Source organism: Barbus barbus, assembly GCF_936440315.1.
Source record: "Barbus barbus genome assembly, chromosome: 42".
NCBI lineage: Eukaryota > Metazoa > Chordata > Actinopteri > Cypriniformes > Cyprinidae > Barbus > Barbus barbus.
Window position 1 is genome coordinate 18,254,819 of NC_136720.1, and position 25,657 is coordinate 18,280,475.

Sequence of the window (25,657 nt, forward strand, 5' to 3'; positions counted from 1 at the left end):
CATCTGGTTTCTGTGGTCTTGTCCCGATGGCCGTCTTGGAGACAGGGTCTTCACTGGGGATCAGTCTCTGGGGCTCATCTAGCTATGAAATCAAATGGTCGCTGGTACTGGCTTTTCGCAAGTAAATGCCTTATTACCTGGATAGAGGTCACCTCCTTACACACAAGCCAGTGGCAACGTCTGTCAATATGAAATCATGAATATGTATTCATTATAGATCTATGGTAATGCGCAGGATTGACAGTATGTCATGCTCTACTTCTAATTAGTCCAAACCTATTAAATCATGGTACGATTCCTCATCTTTGGCACCTTTTTTCACCCTACCACATTGTTCGGCTCAACCTTGTGGGGGAAAAAAAGAAGAGAAGACACAATGTCGGGTCAGTAACTCAAAGATCGCCATTCAGAATGATTGACGTTTGGAACGGTGAAAAAAAATGGAGTCACCTACCTGATTAAGGCTTATGGATGGCACTCTATGCAAACAGATTTCTCCAGGCAAAGCCCAGCGGTACCATTAGGTCCAACGCTACCATCTCATTACGCCTGACTTAAGTGGGCAGCCTCCATCAGTCGGCCGGAAAAAACTGCGATGGGGAGTCTCTCTCTTTGCTAATTAGCTCCTCCCTCAACAAGGCACCTGTACCCAAGTGTACGGATGACTGATTCCTTGTTAGACCAAATCAGTTAGTGGTTAAAGAATCATTGGCACGCCTGGCTAATGCTAATTTCTGTATTCTGTGTGCTTGCGGTGAACTGAGGGGGCATATTAACGTGCTTCGTGCTATGCTAGTTTTAGTGTCTGATACAGAGTATATGTTTGAGTGTTAGCCTCGCAGCAATGCTCTTCCAAGCCGCGTGCTAACATCTGGTTTTATTTATCTGAGGGGAAGCCTGGAGCCTCACAGATATTAATGTCTTAATTAAGAGGAGGAATACGTCTGTGGCCAATTGACTGGTTCTCATTGATTGCAGACTGAGCTGTTTAAGTTAGCATTGATTCCTCCGCTAGGCCTACATGGCTGTAATTGCTGGAACATGGGCTGGTGTGTTCGCCATGTCACATAATTCAAACATGGTTGGATTGTCCTTCAAAATCCACCGTTGCATGAAACTGATTAAGAGAATAGCAATATAGGCCAAGATCTCAACATTTTCTCAACCATTGACTCTTTTTACAGATTGTTTATACATGTTACATTTATTTGACATTTTAAATTCCTTTTTAGTACCATTTTTAACCTTGATTGAACATATATAATAATATATAATGTGACGCTTTAATCTGTTAAAAGATAGTTTTTAATTATTTTAGAAATGCACAATATATCTGTACCATGCAAGTTATTGGCCAGTGTGGGTTTTTATCTATTTAAGTATTTTTTATTGGTCTAAATATATTTATTTGATCAAATATAGTTGAAAATCAAATATATGAAATATTATTACAATTTAAATAACTGTGTTCTATTAAGTATTAAAATATCCTGCTGCTATGTTTAATAGGAATCTTGAAATAGATCAATAAAAAGGTCAAATGACAGCATTTGTAATCTTTAAAAATACTTAAAAATTGAAATCATTAGCAACTCTCAAAATGAATGCTGTTTTCATGCTTTACATTATAATTTTGAGATGCTTAAATTCACTCATTAAATAGATTTAAATTTTTAATGTTTTGTCATTCAGGCAAAATATATTAATTTTATTTTAATATAATAATAGAATTTTAATATTGTTTTGATGACGCTTTCAGGATTTGACAGGATTCATTCTGAGAATTTATTTTGGGCTGTCCTGAATAAAGGATTCCTTTCACAGCATGTCCAACATGCGGTGATTTAATGTTGATGTGTTTCTCAGAGGGAGACCCCAGCTGCTTCGGCCATAAATGTTAGCTGAGCAGGTGTTGTACACGGTGTGCGCTGTTTGTAGATGATTGATTGTTTTGTATACTTGAGATGTTTATTTATTATTTACTTAGCACAAAAAAGTAGCACTGACTTATGCTATTCTCAGAGGGTAGCACAATTCCAAACAGATTTTACATAAAGAAGTGATATTTTGCTATGCTAATGCAGACTCTGTCTGCCATTAGCCTGACATGGTTCGTGTGAATGTATATTTAATAATGCAACCAGGCTTGCCTCTATTCAGAAGACAGCTTGTGATAAGAGACAACAGAGATGTCTCGTTGCGCATGAGTGAGATTGAGGCACAAGCGAGACTGAATGCACAATTCAATAGACATGCATCATCTACGGGAATGATACTGTTGGTGGGAGGTAAACAGTGTTATTGCTAGCATTATCAAATGTGCTCTACTGTTGTATCAAGTTGTTTTCATGGAAGCAGATCTTTGATTCATGGTTCATTTCCTTCTCGGGCCAGGTGAAGAAAAGCAAAGCCTTCAAACGGTTTAAAAAGCTCCAGGAGTCCAGGCCTGAGTTCAGTCAGCAGAAACTTGAGGATTTGCTATCGCTTCCTCTTCAGCGCATCCAGCAGTAAATCCTCAAGTACACGTGTGATAGTATTTTATCTTTAAAGTCAACAGTTATTGGTTATCAGCAGACATTAGTGTTTTTTTTTAATTTGTCGGTTATTGGCCAGTATTGAATATTTAATTGTGCATGCTCATTTACACTACATTTATGTTTAGATCTATTTTAGGATCATCTAGTGCTTACTTAACTATAGTATTTATTTAAAAACACTAATAATTTAATAACACTTTAACACTTTAATCTTTAGCGAATTTCAAAAATAATATCCACTTTTCATACCGTACACTATAATGCTGTGATGTCTAAATTACCTTTATGCATTTAAACTAATATTTTTTAGTTTTTAGTGTTTATATATATATATATATAATTTATACAAAGCAGTAAAATTTATTTATCGGTGTTATTTATTTATCGGTTATTTATCTTTTCTTTTTTTTTTTTTGGTTGTCGTCAGGCAACATTTTTTATTTTATATATATTATTGTTTATTAACTGGTTTAGAATATCTAATTGTGCATGCTCCTTTCTTTTATTTCGATATTTGGCTAACTTTTGCCCATATCTAATACTCATTTCAAGATTAAAATAGACTAAAAGTTATTATTTGTGTAAAAAAACTGTTAAATTATCAGTGTTAAAATCGTTTTTTTCATGTTATGCATTATAGTCTTGTGATGCCTAAATTCACTTGTTGCATTTAAAGATTTAAGTGTGTTATAAATTTAATCGGTTATCAGCTATAACATGAAAATATTTACCAGCTTATTGTTATGGGAAATAATTATTATATTGGTGCATCCCTAGCTGAAAAGAAGAATCATTTTTGTAGACATGAGTATTTGTGAAAAACTTTATTAGTTATATTTATTATATATTTCTACTTTATTTATCCATTTGGTGATGGTAGTGGTGCATAAATGACACACTTCACCTAAAGATGTTTTGATTTTGTGCTGTTTAATGCACTCCTCAACCACTTATTGCAATTGACGTGCAAAGTTTTCTTCTAATCTCAATAAATGTCAGACTACCTCAGCCATTGAATTTTCAAGTAAATGAGATGGATTGGTCAGTGGATGTTTTTTGTGCATTTAAAGTTTAAACCATCTGCTTTGGTGAGGAGATTATGGGATTGACAGCATCAACACGATGACAGCATTGAAATGCAGTCAGTTCTTGATGGGAATGTAAAGCGTTTTGGTTATGCATCAGTATCTTCTGACACAGGCCAGTCTACTTCGCAGTCTTCTGCTCAGCTGTCAAATCACTCTACAACTTCACATTTTGATGATCGCACTATGTGGATTTACTTTAAAGAAGGATTTTGGGAATCATTTGATGGCATGATAACAGAAAGCTGTCACCACCAGGTTACGGTTTTCATGCTTGAATTCTCCATCCGTATTTCTTCGCTTTGGAGGAGTCAGTGCACGGCGCGTACCGAGCCTCTCAATGACAGATGTAATTATTGTTTGATGTCGTGCTCACACCTGCCTTCAGACTGTCCAAGAACTGTCAAAATCCCTTTTGTTAAGCCGCAGATTTTGTTGGCTGTAATTTCATGCGGTCGTGGTCTCAGCCGTTAATTAGTGTAACAGGGTGCGAAATGAACTAGAACATGCTTAAGAGCCAGCGAAAATTACATGGCATTCCTTTATCAAGCTGCTGGAGTCCATCTTAATTAGGCTTTTATGTCACTCCTACTTATTAAATGTAGTTTCCAACATGAAAGAAGACAAACACAATGTCATTCTTGCTATGACTATAATTATGTCTTTATATTTATTCTTTATAAGAATATTCCTCAGCTAGCGCCCACCTGTCATAGTTTTAATTCAATGGTTTCATCATGCAAAATGACAATCTTGTTTGTTTACAGGCCCACTTTATGTGTCTTTGTGCATCCGTTTTACGTGATTTGATCATGAATTTTACTTAATTTTACTCCTGTAGTGTCCTTTAACCAATATTTTATCAAGAAAAGTTTGTTAAAGGAGTAATCGGATGCAAAATTCACTTTACAAGTTGTTTGAACATAAATGTGTGTTGGAAGTGTGTGTGTACACATCCATCCTATAATGATAAAAATCCACCCAGTGTTGTTTTTGTTTTTTTAAATCCTTATTTTAAAATCCCCTTTCTCAAATGAGGTTGTTCTGAGAGCCCTGTCAGAATGATGTAGTTCTGAACAGGCCGCTCCCACGATAGTTGATTGACAAGACCGTCTTACCTTAGACCCACCCTGAGTGAGCTGAGAGCTGTCCGCCTCCAGTGCAGGGGAAGACAAGATGTCTCTGATTAAGCGATTGAGGTGTTCTGTTGTTGGATGTAATAATGAATAAAGCAGTCGTCATTTACTCCCTACATCTGAGCTGCTGAAGACGCAGAGGAGTACGTTTGTTTTTGAAAGGAAATGTGTCTATGTTCGCGCAAATCATTCGTGATCCAGCTTCACCTACAGTAGAAGTGAGTATAAGGGGTTTTAAGTTTTAAGGGGTTTCGGCTTGCTCTGACAAGAGCTTTTTTTGACAGGTTTTTAAAAGGTGTTTTTTACACTTCCATTGAGAAATTTTAACCAAACTATGTTACAGACTTTTCATTAAGACCCTAAAGAATTATATCAACTTGTGGAAAATGGGCATCCGATGACCCCTTTAATTAATAAACATCACTTACTTTGTCAGTGTATCGCTGCTTGTTGAGAAAGCACAAAAAGACAACCAAAGAAAGATTGAAATGTGAAGCATTATAATTATATTTCTCAAACTTGTGGTTAATGGAAATACCAAGCTAAATGCCAACATGCAGTGTTTTAAATAATGACACAACTTCCCCAGACTTTATGGACTTAAAGGGCTAGTTCACTCAGAAATTAAACAATGTCATTACTCATCCTCATGTTGTTCCAAAACCATAAGACCTTTGTTCATCTTTGTAACACAAATGAAGATATTTTTGATGTAATCCGAGAGCTTTCTGACCCTCCATAGACACCAACGCAGCTGACACGTTTAAGGTAGTAAGGACAGCGTTAAAGTCTGTCTGTGGTACAACCTTAATTTTAGTGTAATGGACACAGAAGACTGACACAGAAGAGTAGAAATTGTTAAATAAATTTATTTTAGTTTTCTTGGTGCACAAAAAGTATTCTCGTAACTTCATAACATTACAGTTGAACCACTGATGACACATGGATTATTTTAATGTTGTCTTTACTACCTTTCTGGGCCTTGAACATCTCAGTTGCGTTGCTGTCTATGCAGGGTCAGAAAGCTCTCAGAATTCATCAAAAATATCTGTATTTTTGAACAAAAAGTTAAAAGGGAAAAGTTGGCATTCTGATGCTCTCATATAGACGATTATGGAGTACTGTGCATTCTTTTTTCTTCTTTTTTTAATGAATATTACAATCTGACTTCTAACAGTAAAGACATTTATAATGTCACATAATATTTTTATTTCATATAAGGTTGTTCTTTTGAACTTTCTACTTGTCAAAGAATGCTGAAAAAAATGCATCACCGTTTCCACAAAAATATAAAGCAGCACAGCTGGTTTTAACATCGATAATAAGAAGAAATGTGCACAAAATCAGCATATTAGAAAGATTTCCAGATTAATGGCTGCTGAAAATTCAGCTTTGACTTCACAGGAATAAATAACATTTAAAAATATTTAAATAGGAAACAGTTGTTTTAAATTGTAATATTTCACAATTTTGTTTTTTATTGAATTTTTTATGTAATAAATGCAGCCTTGGTGACCATAAGTGACTTCTTTCAAATCATTTTAAAAAATCTTAACGACCCCAAACATTTAAACAGTAGTGTACAGTATGTTTACACTTTTTTGATTTATTTATTTTTTTTGGACAGATAGTTGCTTTTCTTTCGAAAGCAAATTAAACTGGCAAAGTAGTGCAGTGGATGATTGACAAGAAATGAGTCATTCCTCTAGAATGCATTATTATTTTTATGCAGTGTGGTCACATTCACTCTGCTTTTTAAATGTGATGTGTATGATTTGACCACATAACATTTTGTACTCCATTTATACCTGTTTTGAGCACTGACCACTTGTTATAAGATCACCTAACACAGGATTCACAAGATGCCTTTCGAATGAATGCAAGGTATTTTCTCGCTGTTTTTTGTCCCGCAGCAAACCACAGGACTTTGTGTCGCATCCTGAATTTTCTCCACCCAGTTATCACAGAGATATCCTCTAATTTCCCTCGAAACTGCAGAGCGCTGACATCTCAATCAGCATGTTCAAAGACGCCCTTGATCTGATCTCATCCTCTCAGGCCCTGATCACTGTGTTTCCTATTGTCCCCCCATCGATTCTGCCTCTCCGCTCTCGGAAAGCGAGGACGCACGGGGAGCGCGTAATTGTATGATGATCTTAAGTGGCACGGCAGAAGAGCTCCATTCTCGGAGAGTGCAGATAATCAGGAGTACCGCCTCTAACGGGGACTCGGGAGGAAATTGTTGTCACTTATTGGGCTGGAGGATGATGGATGGCGAGGCTGGCTGTGTGTGGATCATGGTGGCTACTTAAGACGTGGAGCAGGACTGTTGGGAGGGAGGATAAAATCATTCCTATTATTAAACGCCATTTACTGCAGCTGCCGAGAAGAGATTCACGTTGTGTCCCTCTCCTCTCAACTCTTCTACTCCCTGTGGTCTTCCTGACTACAGATGGACATTTTGGTCAATTTGTCGAGTGTCAGACAGAGAAATCAATAAGTCAATAAGCAGATAATTATTTCTGTGTTATGGGCATTATTAAAATTCTATAAGTTTTGTCTCAATGAATGTGAAACAAAACATTAAAACTAGTTATTTTAAATGGTAAAAGTGAATTGTAAGTGAAAGTGACCGTATAAAATAGCTTAGATCGATCTATCTATCGTTCTATCTGTCATTCTATCTATTGTTCTAGCATACTATCTGTCTATCTATCTGTCTGTCAGTCTGTTATGTCTAAACATCATTCTTCTTTCTATTCATCATTGTCATTTTATCTATAGTTCTATTCTGTCTAGCATTCTGTCATTCTATCTTTAATTCTCTCTTTCTTTTATTCTGTGTATCATTCTATTTATCGGTCCATCATTCTTTCTAGTGTTCTTTCATTCTATTTTTCATTCTGTCTCTTTTTTATGTATCATTCTATCTGTCTATCGTTCTATCATTATATATTTCTCTCTATCTATCATTCTGTCTATTGTTCTGTTTATCATTTTATCTGTCTATCCATCATTCTGTCTTTTTTCTGTCTATCTGTCTATTGTTCTATCACTCTGTCCATCATTCTAGTGGTGTCTATAAAGTTTTGAATATAGTGCCTGTCTGCTAACTGTCTATTACAAATAGAACAACAGAGAACGATAGCTAGACAGATAGAATGATGGACAGACAGACAGAATGAGAGACAGGCATATAGAATGAAAGACACAACTATAGACTAATAGAACGATAGACAGACAGAATGACAGATAGAACGATATATAGAAGAATGATGCAAGACAGACAGAATGACAGATAAAATAGATAGAATTATTAATATACAGAAAAGAACAGAAATTATAGAAAGATCAACAGAACAATGGATAGACAGAACGATACATAGAGCAAAAAACAGATAGAAGGAAAGACAGAATTACAGAATACTACTGACACACTTTTCAAAATTCTCAGATGCATCGTACTGTAAAGTAGTATTGTAAATTACACTGTAACTGATTACATTTCAAAAGTAAAGCCTAGTTTGTTTTTGGCTTATAAGAAATGTTCCTGTCCCTATACCTGTCCATGAATTCGATTGTGTCTAGCATTAGTTCTAGGTGGTTTAAACCGTACAGTATTAAAACGGCATGTTTTTTAGCACACTTGTACAGCTCTATAATGGATTTGTACGTCCTCAACATCAATGTAGAGCAGTGCCATATAAGAGGTTAATCCTTCGCTTTGTGGTGGAACTCGTCGCTCGGAACGGGTCAGAAGGTCATGGCCGCGTCTCTTTTAAATGCAGAGAGCCTCAAAAAGCGGAGGAGGACTCGTGTTAATGGAGCCGAGTTATTATATAGCCGATAGTGTCAGGGCTGTTATATGGGCCTGTGCTTACACAGCAGATGGGTTCGATTCAATCGGTGTTTCAAACACAACATAATGAGGGGTTCAGGAGGTTTCTCGCCGTTTGTGTTTGTTTGCAAAGGTGTTGATTGAATTCATTTAAAAGCAGCTTTGTAGCGCTGTCCTCCTAATTGTGGTTTCTGTGCTATGGAGATGTCGCTTTTACATGGAAGTTGAGAGGTCCCATCCTCCATATCTATGGTTTAGTCTTAAGACAAGACCTCGGGTGAACTCACCTCCTCGTTTCTTTTGATCTGTTCAAATGGGTAATGCTAAAGCTCACTTGTTTCGATTCAGCCGGAAACTTGAAGGACTCGGACGAGCACTACAGGATTCTTCAGTCTTGTAAAAGCGGTTTTTATTTCATATATATACTCTCAGAACTGGTATTGATCCCCTAAATATAACATTACCCTCATCTCGTCGTTCTTGATATGTTGACCTCAGGTAGTGATTGCCTACTACAATGCTCAGCTCTCAAGCAGAGAAGACTTCCAAGAAATTCTTGGAAGCTATCAGACAGTCTACTTTGTCTTGGCTTTTGTTAATTAGGTTCAGGCACTTGGGACCAGTCAAAGTGTGGTGAAAAACTCATAAAACTCTTCTCTAAGTGCTTGTCATACTCTGCTTTGGTGGTATATACAGCTAAGCTTGTTATTTTGTTTATTAAGATCATTGTTTGTGTGCATAGCATGTTATCTGAGCGCATATCAGTTAAGAGGGAAATTTATTGGAGTCCAATTAGCAGTTTTAATGAACTGGAAACGATTATATTTGCTTTGGATACAATCAAGATGACTTGTTTGTGGGTTACTATTTCAAGAATTCTGTAACTATTAGTATTCTGATTTATAGAGCACTTTTAAAGGGATTGTTCATGCAGAAATGAAAATCACATCATTTGTTCATCCTCATGTTGTTCCCTACCTGTAAGAAGTATTTTTTTCATGTACACTGAAGAAAAAAAACACTTTTCACCCAGAAATCGCAAGTACATTTTACAAACAATTACAATAAAAATGGACTAAAAAAAGTAATGCACTAAATTAAGCATGAAATTTTGAAGTAATTTTTTTTAACTAAAAACAGAGCAAATTTTTTGTTGTTGTTTTGCTTGTGATAATAGATCCAGATTGTTTTATTTTATTTAATTTTTTTTTTTATAATAAACAGCAAATAACACAGAGTTTTGTGTCAATGTCTGCACACTTACTAAAAATAGAGCAAAGGGTTTGTTTGTTTTTCTGAAGTTTTGCTGATAATACCAGACTTTATTTTATTTTATTTTATTCCAAGTAACGCACTGAATTAAGCTTGAAATTTCTAAGTAGAAAAACAGAAATAGTATTTTCATGTAAAACATACTCCAATAATCAACAGCATATGTGATGAAAGTCAGTGTGCTCCAGTGTTGTTTTTTGACCCCATTAACTTTCATTATATTGACAAAAACAGTTCTTCAAAAAATGTCATCAAAATATAAAAAATGTTACACATATTTGAAACAACATGATGACAGAATTTTCATTTTTGCATGAAACCCAATTCAGTCAAAAACCAGTTACATGACTTTCATCCCACCTCTGGAAAAGCCACATTCTTCATCCAATTCCAATATACTGTGAACACAAAATGCATTTTGTTATCATTTGTGTTATAATTTAATTGCAGAAGTTGGCAACATCTTGGAGGCTTCAGAGGCGACATGCTCATACGTCTGTAGCCATTAAAGAGCAGTAATTATGCAACAGCCACCGCCGTGTTCAATAACCCATACAGGAGCCTGACAGTGGCTGTTGTCTCTTAATTAGGAATTTGAATCCTTAATGCACGTATTTAGAGACAAATAATTAGACAGATATTTCCTCCTTCTCCTCTCTTTGCTGACATGTGCACGTAACTACCGGCTGACCTGACGTAACTGCTGCGGCGGGGGGGCCGGAGGAACAGAATAAAAACGTGAAGCTCGTTTCATCTGCATATTACAAAGGCAAGGCGTCCACGCCGGTAACCAGGCCAGCGACGCTTTCTAGTGCTCCTCTTCATTAGAATATCTGAACTGCTATAAATACGGTTCAGATTACGTTATTGTCTCGTTATCTTCTCTTTGCTTTGCACGCTAATGAGTGGGACAGGGCAACTAAACGAGCGAGTTCCGTTTACATTATTTAGAATGTGCTTTAATAATGCTCATTAGGCCGTTCCCTTTTTTGTTACTCTGCTGCTTTAATTAGATTCCCCCCCCCCCCCCCCCCACGCCTCTAATAAGGGCATTCGTGGCTGATAATGCCTGTAATGTATTTGTTACTACAAGATGAGACAAGAAGAAAAAGAAGTGAGATTATTTCTCTTTTTAAGTGCCTTTTAATAGAAGGAGGCTTAATTGGGGCTTGTTTGGTTTCCTCTTTTCTTTAATTTCTAATGAGTAATACGCTACTGCTCTAGTTTTTCCCATGTTCAGAAAGCCAGTTTAGTTAGGTTTCGTTTAGGCTGTTTGTAGGCCATAGAGGTTTTTTTGTTTTTTTCTCTCTGAAGATCTGCAGATAATCAGATCAAGAATTTATTTTATCTTTATATTTATCTAATTTCATTTAATCTAATTTTTCTTTTTTTGCCAAGACATTATTATTAAAATTATTTTCTAGATGCCTACATTTTTAAAACCCCAAACCCAAATATTAAACTTTTTATTATTGCTGGAAAAAGCAGTCTTGGAAAAAACTCAAAACACCATTAAAGTAAAGCAATACTTTGAGAGTTGTATATAAAATTTGTATTTATGTTTTTGTTTTGTTTTTTAAATAAAAGAAAGCAGTTGTTTCATTCAAATAATAATACTATTATTATTATTATTATTATTATTATGTTTTTATTTTATTTATTTGTTTTTATTTATTTTAGGTTTTTATAAGATGGATTAAAAACTGCTGATTTAAATTTAAATGTATCTTATATTTTATATGTATAAGATATTATAAGATTATGATATTTATATCTACTGTATAAAAAATTTTGATGAATGTCATTATTACCGCTATCATTATTACTATTTCAAAACCCTAAACCCAAGTATTAAATTTTCTTTTATATTATTATGAAAGTTTTGTGCAACCATGTAGCACAGGGGTGTCCAAACTCGGTCCTGGAGGGCCGGTGTCCAGCAGAGTTTAGCTCCAACCCTAATTAAACACACCTGAAGCAGCTAATCAAGATCTTACTAGGCATGCTAGAAGCTTTCATGCAGGTGTGTTGAGGCCCTCCAGGACCGAGTTTGGACAGCCCTGTTCTAAAACAACCCTCAAAACATCTTAGCAACTGCCAGTGAGAATTGCACATATAAAAATGTTATTTCTTTTATTGTCTTTTTAACATATGTGTCCCTGGACCACAAAACCAGTCATAAGTAGCATAGGTATATTTGTATCAATAGCCAACAATACATTGTATGGGTCAAAAATACCAAAAATCATTAGGATATTATGTAAAGATCATGTTCCATGAAGATGTTTTGTAAATTTCTTACCGTAAATATATCAAAGCTTATTTTTGGATTAGTAAATGCATTGCTAAGAATTTCATTTGGACAACTTTAAAGGCTATTTTCTCAATATTTTGATTTTTTTTTTTACTGCACCCTCAGATCCAGATTTTTAAATAGTTGTATCTCAGCCAAATTTTGTCCTATCCTAACAAACCATACATCAATGAAAAGCTTTTTTATGCATATAGATGATGTATGAATCTCAATTTCAAAACATTGACCCTTATGACTGGTTTTGTGGTCCAGGTTCACATATAGGAAAGTCTAGAGGTGATGTGTGATGTAGTATGGATTCATATTATGCGCTCATATGCACAGCCCTCTCTGCCAAAGTTCATCTTGTAATGTCCTCATACATGAAACAGTCTCATTTCCTCCCAAGTGATTGCTGGGAGCGTTTCACTGCCCTGGCACCCATATGTCTACTTTAACCGATGCGTTCAGGTCCTGACCTGATAGAAGGAGCAGGGAGAACGAAGAGCGAGACACTCGCAGACAGAAATCAATGGCAGTTGTCAATGAAGTCCAAGGTCATCATGCCCCCCTGAACCAATAGATTAAGGGAGCACCCATTTGGCAGAAGTACTTTTAGGTGGTGACAGAGCATTTGACATCTCCTCAGCAGTGATGGACTGCGCATTATCTCTTTTCCATGGCTTTTCAGGGTTTCATGTTACTTTCAGCCAGGTATCAGCCGATATTAGCTGTGTTTGTAACGTTTATTTAAAGGCGTAGTTCACCCCCAAATAAAAAATCAGTCATCATTTACTCACCCTTACATTGTTTACAACTGTCTTTCTTCAGTGGAACAAAGAGGAAGATCATTTTAGATTTTTTTTTTTTTCTTTGTTCATACAGTGAAAGTCAATGGTAACCAAAACAGTTTGGTTACCAACATTCTTTAAAATATATTCTTTTAAGTTCCAAAAAAGAAAAAAAAGTCATACAGGTTTGGAATTTTCTAAATCTGAAAATATTAATATCATCAATTTGTCAGTTAACAGCCATTTTTTCATTTTTAAATTTTAGAAAAGAGTTTATCAGTCTTTCCTTGCAATGGATTTTGTTAAATATTAGATCTTTAAATCTTTAATATATTTCATAAGAGCAGGGATCTAAAATGTAATCAGATGAGGACATTTAACGCTTGTATACGGCAAAATATCATAAATAATGACTGAATAAATGAGCATGCACATACTGGGATTTTTCAGCTTCAGCTTTTAATATGAGAAGCTTTGCAGTATATCCCACAAGCCCTGCTGTGAATAAATACACATCCTGTACTCTAACTGACTGTTTTGCCTGAAACTGTTTATCAAATCACCTCTAAACTCCTGAGAGGAAGGGAGGGCCGAAAAGGAGGAGTCAGACGTTTCCTCCCCTCGTCTCTCTCTCTTTTTGGCCTTGTAGTCTCAACCCTCTTAAAATCTGTCATCAGAAGTGGAGTTTAAAGGATGTGCTCCTCTACCCCCTCTGTGGTTGTCATGGGTGATGGGTGACATGGGTGTCTTGGCGGCTGCCACCACTGTTTACATAATTTCCACATGGCCGCAGGGAAAATGAGACTACGGCTGCAACGATCTTCACTTCACACTCCTCCAATTAGACAGGCCTCTTCTCCGCCGCTTAGCACGGCTCTCGGGGAACAGGAATATTCGAGCTTAACTTTTCAGCCCGCGGGGGAGTCACCAAAGAAAGATGCGTTTAAGACAGACGCAAGATGCCCCAGTTTATCTGACAACATCTGAAATGGTGGACGTGATGTGGAATTTGGTGCCAGAAATGCTGAGAATGTTCTGTGAGCACTGAAATTTATTTTTGAAGTCAAAATCTGTTTTATTGGCAAGAATTTTTGGTTGAAGTAGTACTGTATCAAATTACTGTATTAATTAATTGCCTTTTTCACTGACATCACCTAGACCACATGGGCCATTGGATAATGTTAACCGGTACACCCATGTTTCATGATAAAATAAATTCCCTGTAGAGAGAAGATATAGTCTTGCCATTATTATTATTATTATTATTATTATTATTATTATTATTATTGTTAAATACAGGGATGCATGATATACACAAGTTATTTACTTTTTTTAATTGCATCATCCATACAGTTGACATGTAATGGCCAACATTGGATTTTTAATTTCTCCTATTTAATTTTTTTATTTTTTTGTATTTCTACTTATATATTTGGATGTTATATTATTCCCTTAAAGTGATTTAAAAGCTAATTGTTTAATAACACTGTTGAATGTAATTTATAGCAAGTATCGAAATTAATTAAAAAATTTTCATATTGTACATTTTAACAGTGAGGCTTAATAAAATAATTGAATATAAATAATATTTGCGTTTTATTTATTTTAACAATATATTATAGAATATAATTAACATCAGTGCATGCCATGAAAATAATCATTGGCTTATGTGTATTAGCCAGAAATTTATATTTCCATTTAATTTGAATATCTCATTATAGAAGTGAAATGGTAGTAACCACTGTCACTTTTTTTTCTCATATCCATTTCCTTTTTTGGCTGTATTTTTATTCTGAATTCAATTGATCAAGCTTCTTGCATTAAATAAATGGCTCTCATTATGCTTAATGAATGCATGTGATATTTAGTTTCATGGTGTTTGCCGTAATGCATATTTGATTGCTACATTAATTGCCTGCATACACCTGTGTAATGCTAATGCGCTCCCTCCAAAACTTTTCAAGTTCCACTGCAATCAAAGTACAGAAAACTGTAGAGAATCGTATTCCCAATTGTGACGATACCACAGAGTCAAACTTCTTCTGAGAGCCTTCTCATTTGAAAGAGGCCTTTGATGTCTCTAGTCGCTGGAGTTCTGCTTAAGTGAACTGTAATCTCTGGCATTAAGACTCGCTCTATCTTTATCTCCATCCCTGAAACATGAAATGAATTACCACCAAATTTTCTCCTCTCTCAATTTGGTCCTCACCTTGCAATAGGGGTCATTTCCTTAATTGGGCCCTTGATTTACCCAGCCATTTATAACCTTTTTGTGTCATCAGGGGAGAGTAGCACAATAATCAATATAAAAAAAAATCTGAACAGAGGTGAATGTAAAGTATGACCCCGTGCACTTGTTTGTGTGACCCGGACAGAAGAAAGTACATTCTCATTTTTCTGCCTCTATTTTTACATCCTCCTTCAAATCCTTTCCTCATCCTCATTGTGCCGCTATAATAGCACAAAATCTGTTCAGGAGAAAGCAGAAATGCAGCACATTAGTATAATTTTGTAGGTTGAATGGCTCTTTATTCCTTCTCAAAAAGAAAAGCTTTTTTTTCTTAAACGCATCTTAATGCGAGTGAAGTCGTCTTACGTTGACAGCGCTTGTCCGACCTGCTTACCCTGACATGCCGAGATCGGTTTTCTCTTGCGCTTTAAGGGTGTATTTATAGAAATGCTGCATTAAGCCTGTGCCATGTTTTGTTTATTTGTTGCTTTTTTAGGTACAAGCATTTCTTGAGGGACTTGACAGAGAACACCGGTCCAGACAACCCGGAGTTTCAGCGGCTTTCAAGTAAGAGGCACCGCCGTCTCGCAATTCGACAAACACTCTCTTATCCTGTTAGCGCTCTGTGACAAAAATGTTGATGGGTTTAGCCTGTCTAGATTTTTTTTTTTATTATCTGTTTATTGTCAGGATCTGTATCAAGCTGCGGAATCACATTCACCCAAAGTCACACTTGTTATGCTTGTCAAATTTGCTTTCCACTCTAGTCTGTCACTTACAGAGCAACCTAAAAAGAGATCACTCAACGTGTTTGTGATGATGAGGTGCTTTGCAGAGATAAGCATTGCGGAGGATACCATGGCCTGTTGAAGAAGGTGCAAATGCTGAAATCGTTTCATATGGTGCCAAAACAAACCTGCGTCTTAAAGGGAAAAAAGTTTTTAAGTTGGCAGCCGAAAAGACAGCCTCCCTTGTCTTTGTTAGGGTGACAAAGAACAACTCTGGGCCCCTGTTGTAGCGCTCACGAGTTGTTATTGTCACCGGGTGGCTTTGCTCGCCGAGGATGAAAGTACAGCAAAGCTTAACGTGAGTCTAAATTCTCGATGTGGATTTTGACATAATTAATAGGGACCAGATCAGAGGATATCAAACATGCAAAATATAAATAAATAAAATCTCCGGCATCAACAGAAGCTCCGATAATGACTCATTTCTATCGTCAAATAAACAGCAAATCCAACTTAAGAGCCAGTGTACACAAGGAATTATTTATGTGTATCAATTAAAATCTCATTGGTTGCTTGCTGCTTTTGCTTACAAATTAAAACAGCCCCTGATTCTAAGATGAAGGTACATATCCAGATTTGCCCCTCCATTGCCTCTTCCTCTTCTCATTAGAGCTGCTTTTTAAGCTCACTAGCTTTTTTTTTTTTTTTGGAGCGGAAGAGAGAGAAATAGAAAAAGTTTCCTCAATCGGCCTAGGCATATTTATTGTAAAGGGAATTATTTAAAAACAACCCCAGACAAATTATATTGTATCTGATTAAGCAAACTAGCAGTGAAACTCACAAGGGGCTTTGTTGTTGTTTTCCAGTTTTCTTTTTGTGTTGATCCCCCCCCCCCCCCCCCCCATTTATTGCTCTTTTTTTATCACACATGCTCACGTATGCAACGAAACGCCACTGTTTTAATTACCATAATTGCAGCATTCGTCAGTCGCGTATGTTTTGGAGGGTTAACTTCTGCGTTTCCCTACAGCCAAGTATCTCCTCAACTTGTTTCGTGAAGACTGTCAAAGGTTAATTAAAAAAAGTTAACACTCGAGAACTCCTCAGACCGAGTTCTGTTTAAACATACTGAATGTCTAAAATAAAAAGACAGAGAGAAAGTGTTCGTAGAATGTGGAATGAGATGGTATTAATAATGCATCAGCCGTAGCTCTGTTGAAACACAATTATAGAGAGGGTTTTCTTAAAAGGGAAGGACTGAGAGACGTACAGAGAGAGGCCCAGTCATCTCTAAACAGTCACTTTGTTTGGTTTTGCTTGTAATTGTTCTAAAGATAAGCGACTCAATTATGCTGTGATTATTTTACTATGAGGCAAACGCCCCGAGCGCTGTTCATTGTCTGAATTGTTAGAGTCAATAAGACCAAAGCTGGGTTTAAAATTAGTAACCATCTGCTTGTTTGTGTTTCTTTTTTTCTTCTTAATGAGTTGATGATGTCTACATTAGTTAATGAATTCCAGGCACGGTAATTGGCAAAATGTTTTCCTTAAAATTTTAGTTGCAAACTAAAAAAGTACCATATGAAACTCTGAAAACGAGTTCACGCTACATTATTTAACTTTTATTTTGCACAGCTTGCTTCCAATAAACCAATGAACCACCGAAATCTATTTTGTACAGAAACCGTGTTTATCAGGCAGACAGAAATACAAAAGTTTCAGATAAAGTATGTAGGCCTTGTGCTTTTGATGGTTAGCACAACATCCTATGGCAAGGTCTTCACCCAATCAGTGGTGTTTGGATGTGTTAATGCACCCTCATCTTTCTCCAGGGGGTTGATGGTGAAATCAAACATTGTGTGGAGGCCAAAAACAAACTGTTATTATCATATGCAATAATGCAGTCTGCATAATGCATGAACGCCTATGGGTGTGCACTTATTAGTGTGTCACGCTGTTTTATTACTCGTTTGACACTTGTAATAAGTTCAAAATTGCATAAATAGGTCACACACTTGTTCATATTACTGTACTGAACTATGTGTACTTTTTTATGGAACCATCAAATTATAGTTATGGTAATGATTTAACACTCTACAAAGAAGTGCATATATTGTTATTATTTACAATAAATCATTGATTTGCATTAGATTAATTCCATTAAGACACACACACAAAAAAATGCATTTGACCATGTTCATTACTCAGTGTATTTGTGAACAAATACTAGAAATAATGCCAAACACACAAGACTGAAGCTTGTCACTTTTTGATGTCAAAAAAATGGTTTGAAATATGGTTTCAGGTGTCCCGACTAACCTGAGAGCTGCAATAAGTGCATTGCGAAGTGGAAGTTTGTATTTTTTCGAATTGCGCTTCCTCCAAGCACATAACAGTGATCTCATAATTGATGCATCTAATCTGCAATTAGTCATGTGAAGTGTTTACCAAAATGACAGAAAACTTATAAACTATGTATTTAAATGTACACAGTGTGACATGCTTTGGTCTTTCATTGTGTGCTTGGCATAAGGAAGGGTTTTAGTGTTGGGTTTAGTTTGTTGTGCTCGCAGAGTTTGGTTATGTGTCCATTCAGTCCCTTCGGCTGTTTCATGCCATGTGCCCTTTCGGTGCAGAGGCAGTGAAAGCCATCTCAGAGGTCGCCCAGCGGATCCAGGACAACGCTCGCAGCCATGAGAACCACCTGCAGCTGCGCAGAGTCCAGAAAGAGCTGAAGGGCCGAAAGACCAGAATCCTGACTCCAGGTTAGAGACTGTGATCTTCCATTCTTTTTATCTCCCAGAGTTCCGTGGAGAGCCAGAGAGTTAAGCGGATGAAGGAGGTCAGGGGGAAGAGTGTGGAAAAGCAGTCTTGTTTAAAAGAGACCCAGCTGTTTGTCCATAATCAATAGAGGCGATAGCAGGCGGTTTTGTTTTCGCCAGCCACAATCGCAGTCTCCGACGAGAGAATTAACTGAATTTATCGACAAGTTCTCACCGCTAATTGGTAATGGAAGGGAAGTGTGCCTTAAGTCAGTGCTTTCCATCTTTTTTTTCTTGTGCTACTTGTGGAGTGGAGGTCCTTTCTTCCTTCTTATTTATCCCAAGGGAGAATGCCCACGTGTGAAACAAAAGAGAAGGAGATGGAGAAGGAAGGGGGAGAGAGAGAAAAAGACAGAGAGGGCCTTGTCGTGAATGCCTTGGCCTGCCAATCTCCCCCAGGACCAATTAGCGCCTCTCCTCATCTTGTGGGCCGGCAGATAAAAAGGAAGCTGGGAGAAAGGGAGCGAGAGAGAGTGTGTGTGTGCACAAAGGTGGTTGGGAGGCTGGCGATGAATACCCAACGAGCACTGGGCTCATTTCACACAGCGCCGGATGTAGGAAGAGTGTAAAAAAACCTCTCTCATCCTGTTTTTCCAGGACTCTAGAATTCTACCGAGGTCCTTTCTCTTGTCCAATAAGGCTTCTTTTCTTCCACTTGCACTTTTTCTGACTTCAGAAGGCCAAACCGAACCAGGCCATCCCAGCTTATCTCACCCAACCCCTCCGTTTCCTCAGATGTGCCCTAACGAATGTGATGTTTGACAGATGAGAGGCTTCGGAGCCCCTGAACAATATTAAGTGGCCGGCTTGGAGATAAGGGCAGTGTAATTCTCAGACGCAAAGCTTGAATCAATGGGACATTGATACGGCAGACAGACTGTCTGTTTCCTTGGAGTCCTCGGCAGGACGTTGCCGCCACCACAGCTTTCCAAGGGCCAAGCAGAAACTATCTGGCCTACAGAGCGTAATAGAAAGATGAAGAGAGAAAGATGAGACCGTTCCCTTTGGATGATGCTACCATGCCCTTTGGATGATGCTACAAATCCCCCCTTTGGCCAGTTAAGTGCAGATGTTTTATGCCAGAAACAAATAACTAACCAGTAAAATAATCATCTTATACGTTGAAAGTGTGCTCCTCAAGGGGGCAATAAAGTCACATTCAAATATCTGTGCCATTAATCCAGATGTGGTATTGTTCAGGTAACTTGTATTGCTCTGCCATAACAGTTGTTGGCCTAAAAGAGACAACTGATTTAGCAATTACCACAATTACAGGATTCTGACTTGGATAAAGGATTCAGATGTTAACATAAATATTACAAATTGTATACTCGGTATGTTCAGACTTTACATCCCATAATTACGGTAATTCCGACATGACGTGAATGCACTGTGAATATAGAAGACCGATTACTCCTACTTGCGGCAATGAATCCAGCATTGTGTAATTGTAAAGTTTGTATTGCCTGCATAGTAGAATATGTTTTGGCCTTAAAGTCACAATTGTTCATACAATCGAGTAACATGAATCAAAACAAAACTTTAAAAAGAGGGCTCCTGTGCTTTGAATACTGTAGATGATAGATGTAGACCTGAATCCCCTTTTAACTGACATGAAAGGGTAACCTATCCAACAAAGCCTTCTCAAAATTAACAATGATCTGACTTGCCATTCCATCACTTTCAAATCGAGAAATGCTTTTATGTGTCTCTGGGTCTTTGGCTTGGTCACATCAGGAGGACCCGGCCGCTCTGTAGTGCAACCTTTAGCACCCTGCAAACCTCTAGGTCCTTTGTAGCTGGGCAGAGGTGCTCTTTGACAGGGAAAGTTGAAAGTGTTCAACATGAAGAGGGGAATCGCCAAGTTCCTGCTCTTTGAACTGAGCCGAAGAAGCCTTCCTTGGATATGTCAGTCCAAACCAGTGACGGGTATTTGAGGCATACAGATTCACATTAAACAGAAGCGGGGGTCCTTTACCACTATACCTGTGGACAACTTGATGTTTTTGGCACTGGGTGTCTTGTTATTGAGTTTGTACACTTGTTAGCAGAGGTGGGACCAAGTCATTGTTTTGCAAGTCACGAGTAAGTCTCGAGTCTTTGCATTCAATTATCGAGTCAAGTCCTTAGTCAAGACAGACAAGTCCCAAGTCATGTCCCGAGTCAATATAGGCAAGTCCAAGTCGAGTTGCAAGTCCTCAACTTTTAGCTTCAAGTCTTAAACAAGTCATTATTGCTCTTTGCCCAAATTAGTGTCTCAGTATTAATTACCATATCAAATTTATAGTAATTTATATCAGGAAGTCAGGTAGAATATGTTTTACATAGTTTAATTTCATGTGAGATGGGTGCCCTTAGTAAAACTACTCAAGTTCAATTTAGGGATCGTGCCAAAATATAACAGAATAGCAAAGACAACATAATTTCATAGAAATAACAGCTGCAATACTTTGTATGTGTGCATAAGGTGTTATAGGTGTTATATCTAAGCCAATGAGCCATTATTTGGAACCTCAATGAAACAGATTTAAAAACACGTCAGCAGAAATGCAGAAAGAACTGCTTTGAAAGAACTAGAAGATCCCGAAAGAAATAAAAGGGAAATGAGTGCCTGGTGAAGAGGGAGAAAAATGGAGTATACTTTAAAGATATATATAGACTACAATTCACAAATCATTTTGTGAAATAAACACTTCTTCAAATTATATTTTAAATGATCATTAGGCCAATTGCCTTTTTTATATATATATATATATATATATATATATATATATATATATATATTATAGCTACATTTTTTGCAAAGCTTAATTTTAAATCTAGCTTAAATCAAGGTTTATCTAATAATTATTTTGCAACAAGCTTTAAACCTTTAAAAATAAGCAGGTTTACATTTTAACCCATCATTTTGATCCTGGATTTAAGTAGCCTAATATTTGCACCATAACTTTAAACTCAGATTTAAATCTTGATTATGGATTAACTTTAAACTTAATGGAGGTTTAAATAAAATAAAATGCACATGCAATTAAAATATGCAACTGATTGAACAAAAACAGTGGAGATCTGACAGAAAAAAAAAAAAGGTCTTGGAGAGGTGTTTACCAAAAAAAAAGAAAATTAAAGCACATCGAGTTGGCAGAGCTGCGAGGGTCGTGGCGGGATGTGGATCCGTCAGTCATGGTGCACCTCGGTGTCGGACAAACAAAAGAAGTGAGGAATATGTTTAGCATTTAACAGCAGCGGTCAGGGTGATGATGAGGCGAGCACCAGTGATCGTGGCCGCACCTCTCGTTTCTCATGCCCGCTCTGTGTTTCTGCTGGGCGGCGATCAAACGGGCAGGGCAACGCTTTTCACAAGCGGAGATAGCTACTAGACGAATCATATCATTTTTATTTTATTTTTTTTTCTTGGTTCTTTTGTCATAAGTTATGCTATTACTCCATTAATTTATACTAGCATATACTGTAGGCCTATATCAAGCACTCCCAGAACGCAGTCTCTGGCTTATTGCCAGTCAAGCGCAAGCACGCTGCACCAGTCTAGAGTGATAACGACGTTGATCTGATTATAAAGTCTTTCCGAGTCACAGGGCTCAAGTCCAAGTCAAGTCTCGAGTCATTGCTGTCAAAGTCTAAGTCGAGTCTCAAGTCTTCTTTAACTATGTCGAGTAGAGTCGCAAGTCATCAAATTTGGGACTCGAGTCCGAGTCATGTCTCGAGTCAAGTCCACACCCCTGCTTGTTAGCATTGTGGATGTGCAACCGAAATTGGCAGGCATGACTATCCTGCATGATCCAGATAGAACTTGGCCATGTAAATACATGTTACCAATTTAAAGAAGCCAAAGAAACCATTAAATCCAATCTGCACATGTAGTATCCCCTGGAGTATCACAGAATGTGTCTTCGTTGTTGCCTCATATTAAACCTGTGGCATTTTTAAAAAGCGGTTTGACCCCTACTTGACCCTTCTGCTAATCATAGAGTGCTTGTCTGTCGCTCAGAGCATCCATTTTGAGCTCCACGCTCTTGCTATCGACAGAGCTGCAGTCACAAGGTTCACTGGGGCAATTAAGGAATCAGTAGCAGGAATGAAATTTCATCTTATCTATCCAAATGTCAGCATCTAATTTAGTTTCCATCACGCAACTGCCAATCACTGAGAAGGGAGATTGGTTGTCTCTTTTCCGTCTCAAGTCATGTAAACATGCTGCTTTTTATTCTCTGCTTGAAATTGACTTTTTAGGTAGACAATAGGTAAGTCCTTCATCCATTTCCCTGTTATCTCTTCTCATCGTAGGGAGGTGGTACATTCGGGAAGGCTGGCTAAAGACAGTGCCCCCTAAAGGCATGGAGGCAAAACCCAAGATGTTTTACCTGCTTTCTGACATCCTGCTCCAGGCCAAACCATGCAGTCCCATACATCCTACCAATGGGGATAAGTTTGCCTGCCAGCGAATCTACCCATTAAAGGAGTGCACAGTGGATAAAGTCTTCGACCACACCAAAAGCGAGGGAGGCCTTATTAGTGTAAGTTAAAACAGCTATGTTTACAATTCAGATGGATTTTTTTTTTTTTCATAATTCAGCTCACATATGTTGGTATGATAAATTTTTTATTTTCATGGATATTCATAAATTTGAAGTGTGTTGTTCCTGAACCACTAACTCCACTAAAAGTCACGCCGCGCGTGCTGATGTTTACACTTTTCTTAGAAATCTGCTTACTATTGGCATGCTTATGATTGTCTTTGTATATTGAGTAATAATTGCCAAAAAAAAGTGTTTTATTAAAAATACTAACATGTAATCTCCAATAAAAGTGTCCACGTCAATGCTAGACTGGGGAATTGGGTGAGCTTAAAATGATTGAATGCACAGTACATTGGATATTATTGTAATAATTACAATTGATTTTTAGATTCTGTAATCAATGCATTAAATTTTCATTGGTGGATCAATGCATTCTTACAACCCCAAGTATTTTTTGGCAATCTGTGGAGAACACACTTTTATCCATTAAAATCCCTCATAGGCAGTCTTCAAATCCATCAAATAGCCTATATTTGAACCATATGTCCCTCCCCACAGTTATTGTTCTCAGAATGAGTTGATCTGCAAGTTAGCAAAAATGATCAATTTATCATTCTCCTTCTTGCGCTAATTACTCGTTCCTCATATGGCTTCAAGTTTTAATGTCTCCACATGGCTTGATCTCTTTCCAGGTCTCTGTGCTGCCGCTGTGTAACAAATTATGTCTAAATGATCTCCGCACTCTCATGAAACATTCAGACGAATGTATCGTACACCACAAAGGCATTTGTTCCACGCGGTTTAGTTGGTTATAAAATAGCATAAATCTGAGAACTAATTTACAATTATTTATGATACATACATACTCATTAACTACATAAATACAACCTAAAGATGTAGGAGGATATAATACTTTACAGCATTGCGTTGGGAATTTCTAAGATTTAAGGGCGCTAGTGGTCTCGGAATTACTACGACCTCTCATGTCGCAAGTATGCTTTTTTTGGCACATGGAATAGACCTAAAAAGGCCACCTGCTCTAAAGAAGTGTGGGAAGGCGCTCACGTCACTCCATCAGATTAGATCACAGATCCATCTCTTCCGCTCGGCCACTGAATGCATCTTCCCGAAACCCTGTCAGTGCTCCACACTCCTCTCCTCTCCCCCGCCTGGGCCGTGGCCGAGGTTGCATATTATCTAATGGCTAGAAATGGCATTTCATTAGCCTGTTATCCCACAGAGGCCTCAAATGCATACTCAATAGCATTAGGTGTAATTTCTCATAAGGACACATTATTGATTCCGGTTCCACCCGCCTCCCACCTGGACCGAAGGGGAAAGATGCTGTCAGCACTCTCTGGCCCCTCCCTGGACGGGCCGTGAAGAATTAAAGCAAAATTAAATTTGACAGCTGGAAATGCCATGGCAATCTATATGCAAAGTTTGAAAGTAGTAGTAGTATAGGAAAATGCGCTATGAAAATTTTTGGCTCTCTCTCCCCTATCCATTTGTCTAGATGAGAGAGTGTTTGTATACGGATAATTTCTTCCCTCCTTTTCTCTTTCTCTCGCATTTCCCATCTTCGCATCCCCCTCCCTTTTGGTCTCTCCATCTTCCTCTCATGGCTCCCCGTCTTTCTTCCTCCACCTCCTTGAATATTATTCTGCATCCATGACCGATTCCCTTTGATGTATAAATAATCAAGTGAAATTATGTGCGTCGAAGAGGCTCCGTGCTCCACCGTTTGTATTATACAAAGTAATTTCTACCTAAGAGGGTCAGATTTCCTGACAAATCCCTAATTACCGCATTGCAATAGAAGTGGAATCTATTTGTGCATAAATCAGACCACCCCCCACCCCACCCCCATGCGGCGGACCCCTAATATCACGCTCTGCAATGCCTCACTCACTGAACTCGGTAATTAGATAATACTTTTGATGATGGGACATTTGAAATCTTAATCTATTTAATACCTAATGAGAAACAAGCGTAACCCCCCCCCCCCCCCCGACTACTTAAAATATAACTGGAGCGTCATTACTTTTTACCAGGTGTCCATTAAAGACCCAGCTCCGCTCATCATTACCATTCCGTCCCCAGTCGTAATAAAGATTAGGCCTGATTATTGATATGCTGTCGGTAACTGCTGCCGTTTCCTCCACTCCGGCAGCCTCAGGTAAATGTGAAAGGTCATTTAATATTTTCAAGGCTCCAATTATAATCCATTCTAATGGGTCCCCATTGTAATTATTCCGAGGATAAAGCCTCTGCCTTTGTTTGGGGTTGGATGGTTCCCGTTGTCTTGTTTGACATGTGTAATCTAGCAGTAAAGTCTCCTCAGTGCGGATGAGTGATGGTAATTGCTGTTGACTCAAGGATGAGCCATC

The 25,657-nt window shown here is 37.6% G+C and overlaps 1 protein-coding gene across 1 annotated transcript in view; it reads left to right on the forward strand.

Moving 5' to 3' along the window:
- The window catches only part of LOC306861216 (rho guanine nucleotide exchange factor 39-like), a gene marked incomplete at both ends in the record, with an annotated part of 40,825 nt that overhangs the window by 9,874 nt on the left and 5,294 nt on the right, over positions 1-25,657 (forward strand). The window contains 4 exons of the mRNA XM_079403363.1: positions 2,395-2,507; positions 15,679-15,749; positions 18,547-18,675; positions 23,035-23,264. Coding sequence (XP_079259489.1) covers positions 2,395-2,507; positions 15,679-15,749; positions 18,547-18,675; positions 23,035-23,264 — 543 coding nt within the window. The remainder of the gene's footprint in view (positions 1-2,394; positions 2,508-15,678; positions 15,750-18,546; positions 18,676-23,034; positions 23,265-25,657) is intronic.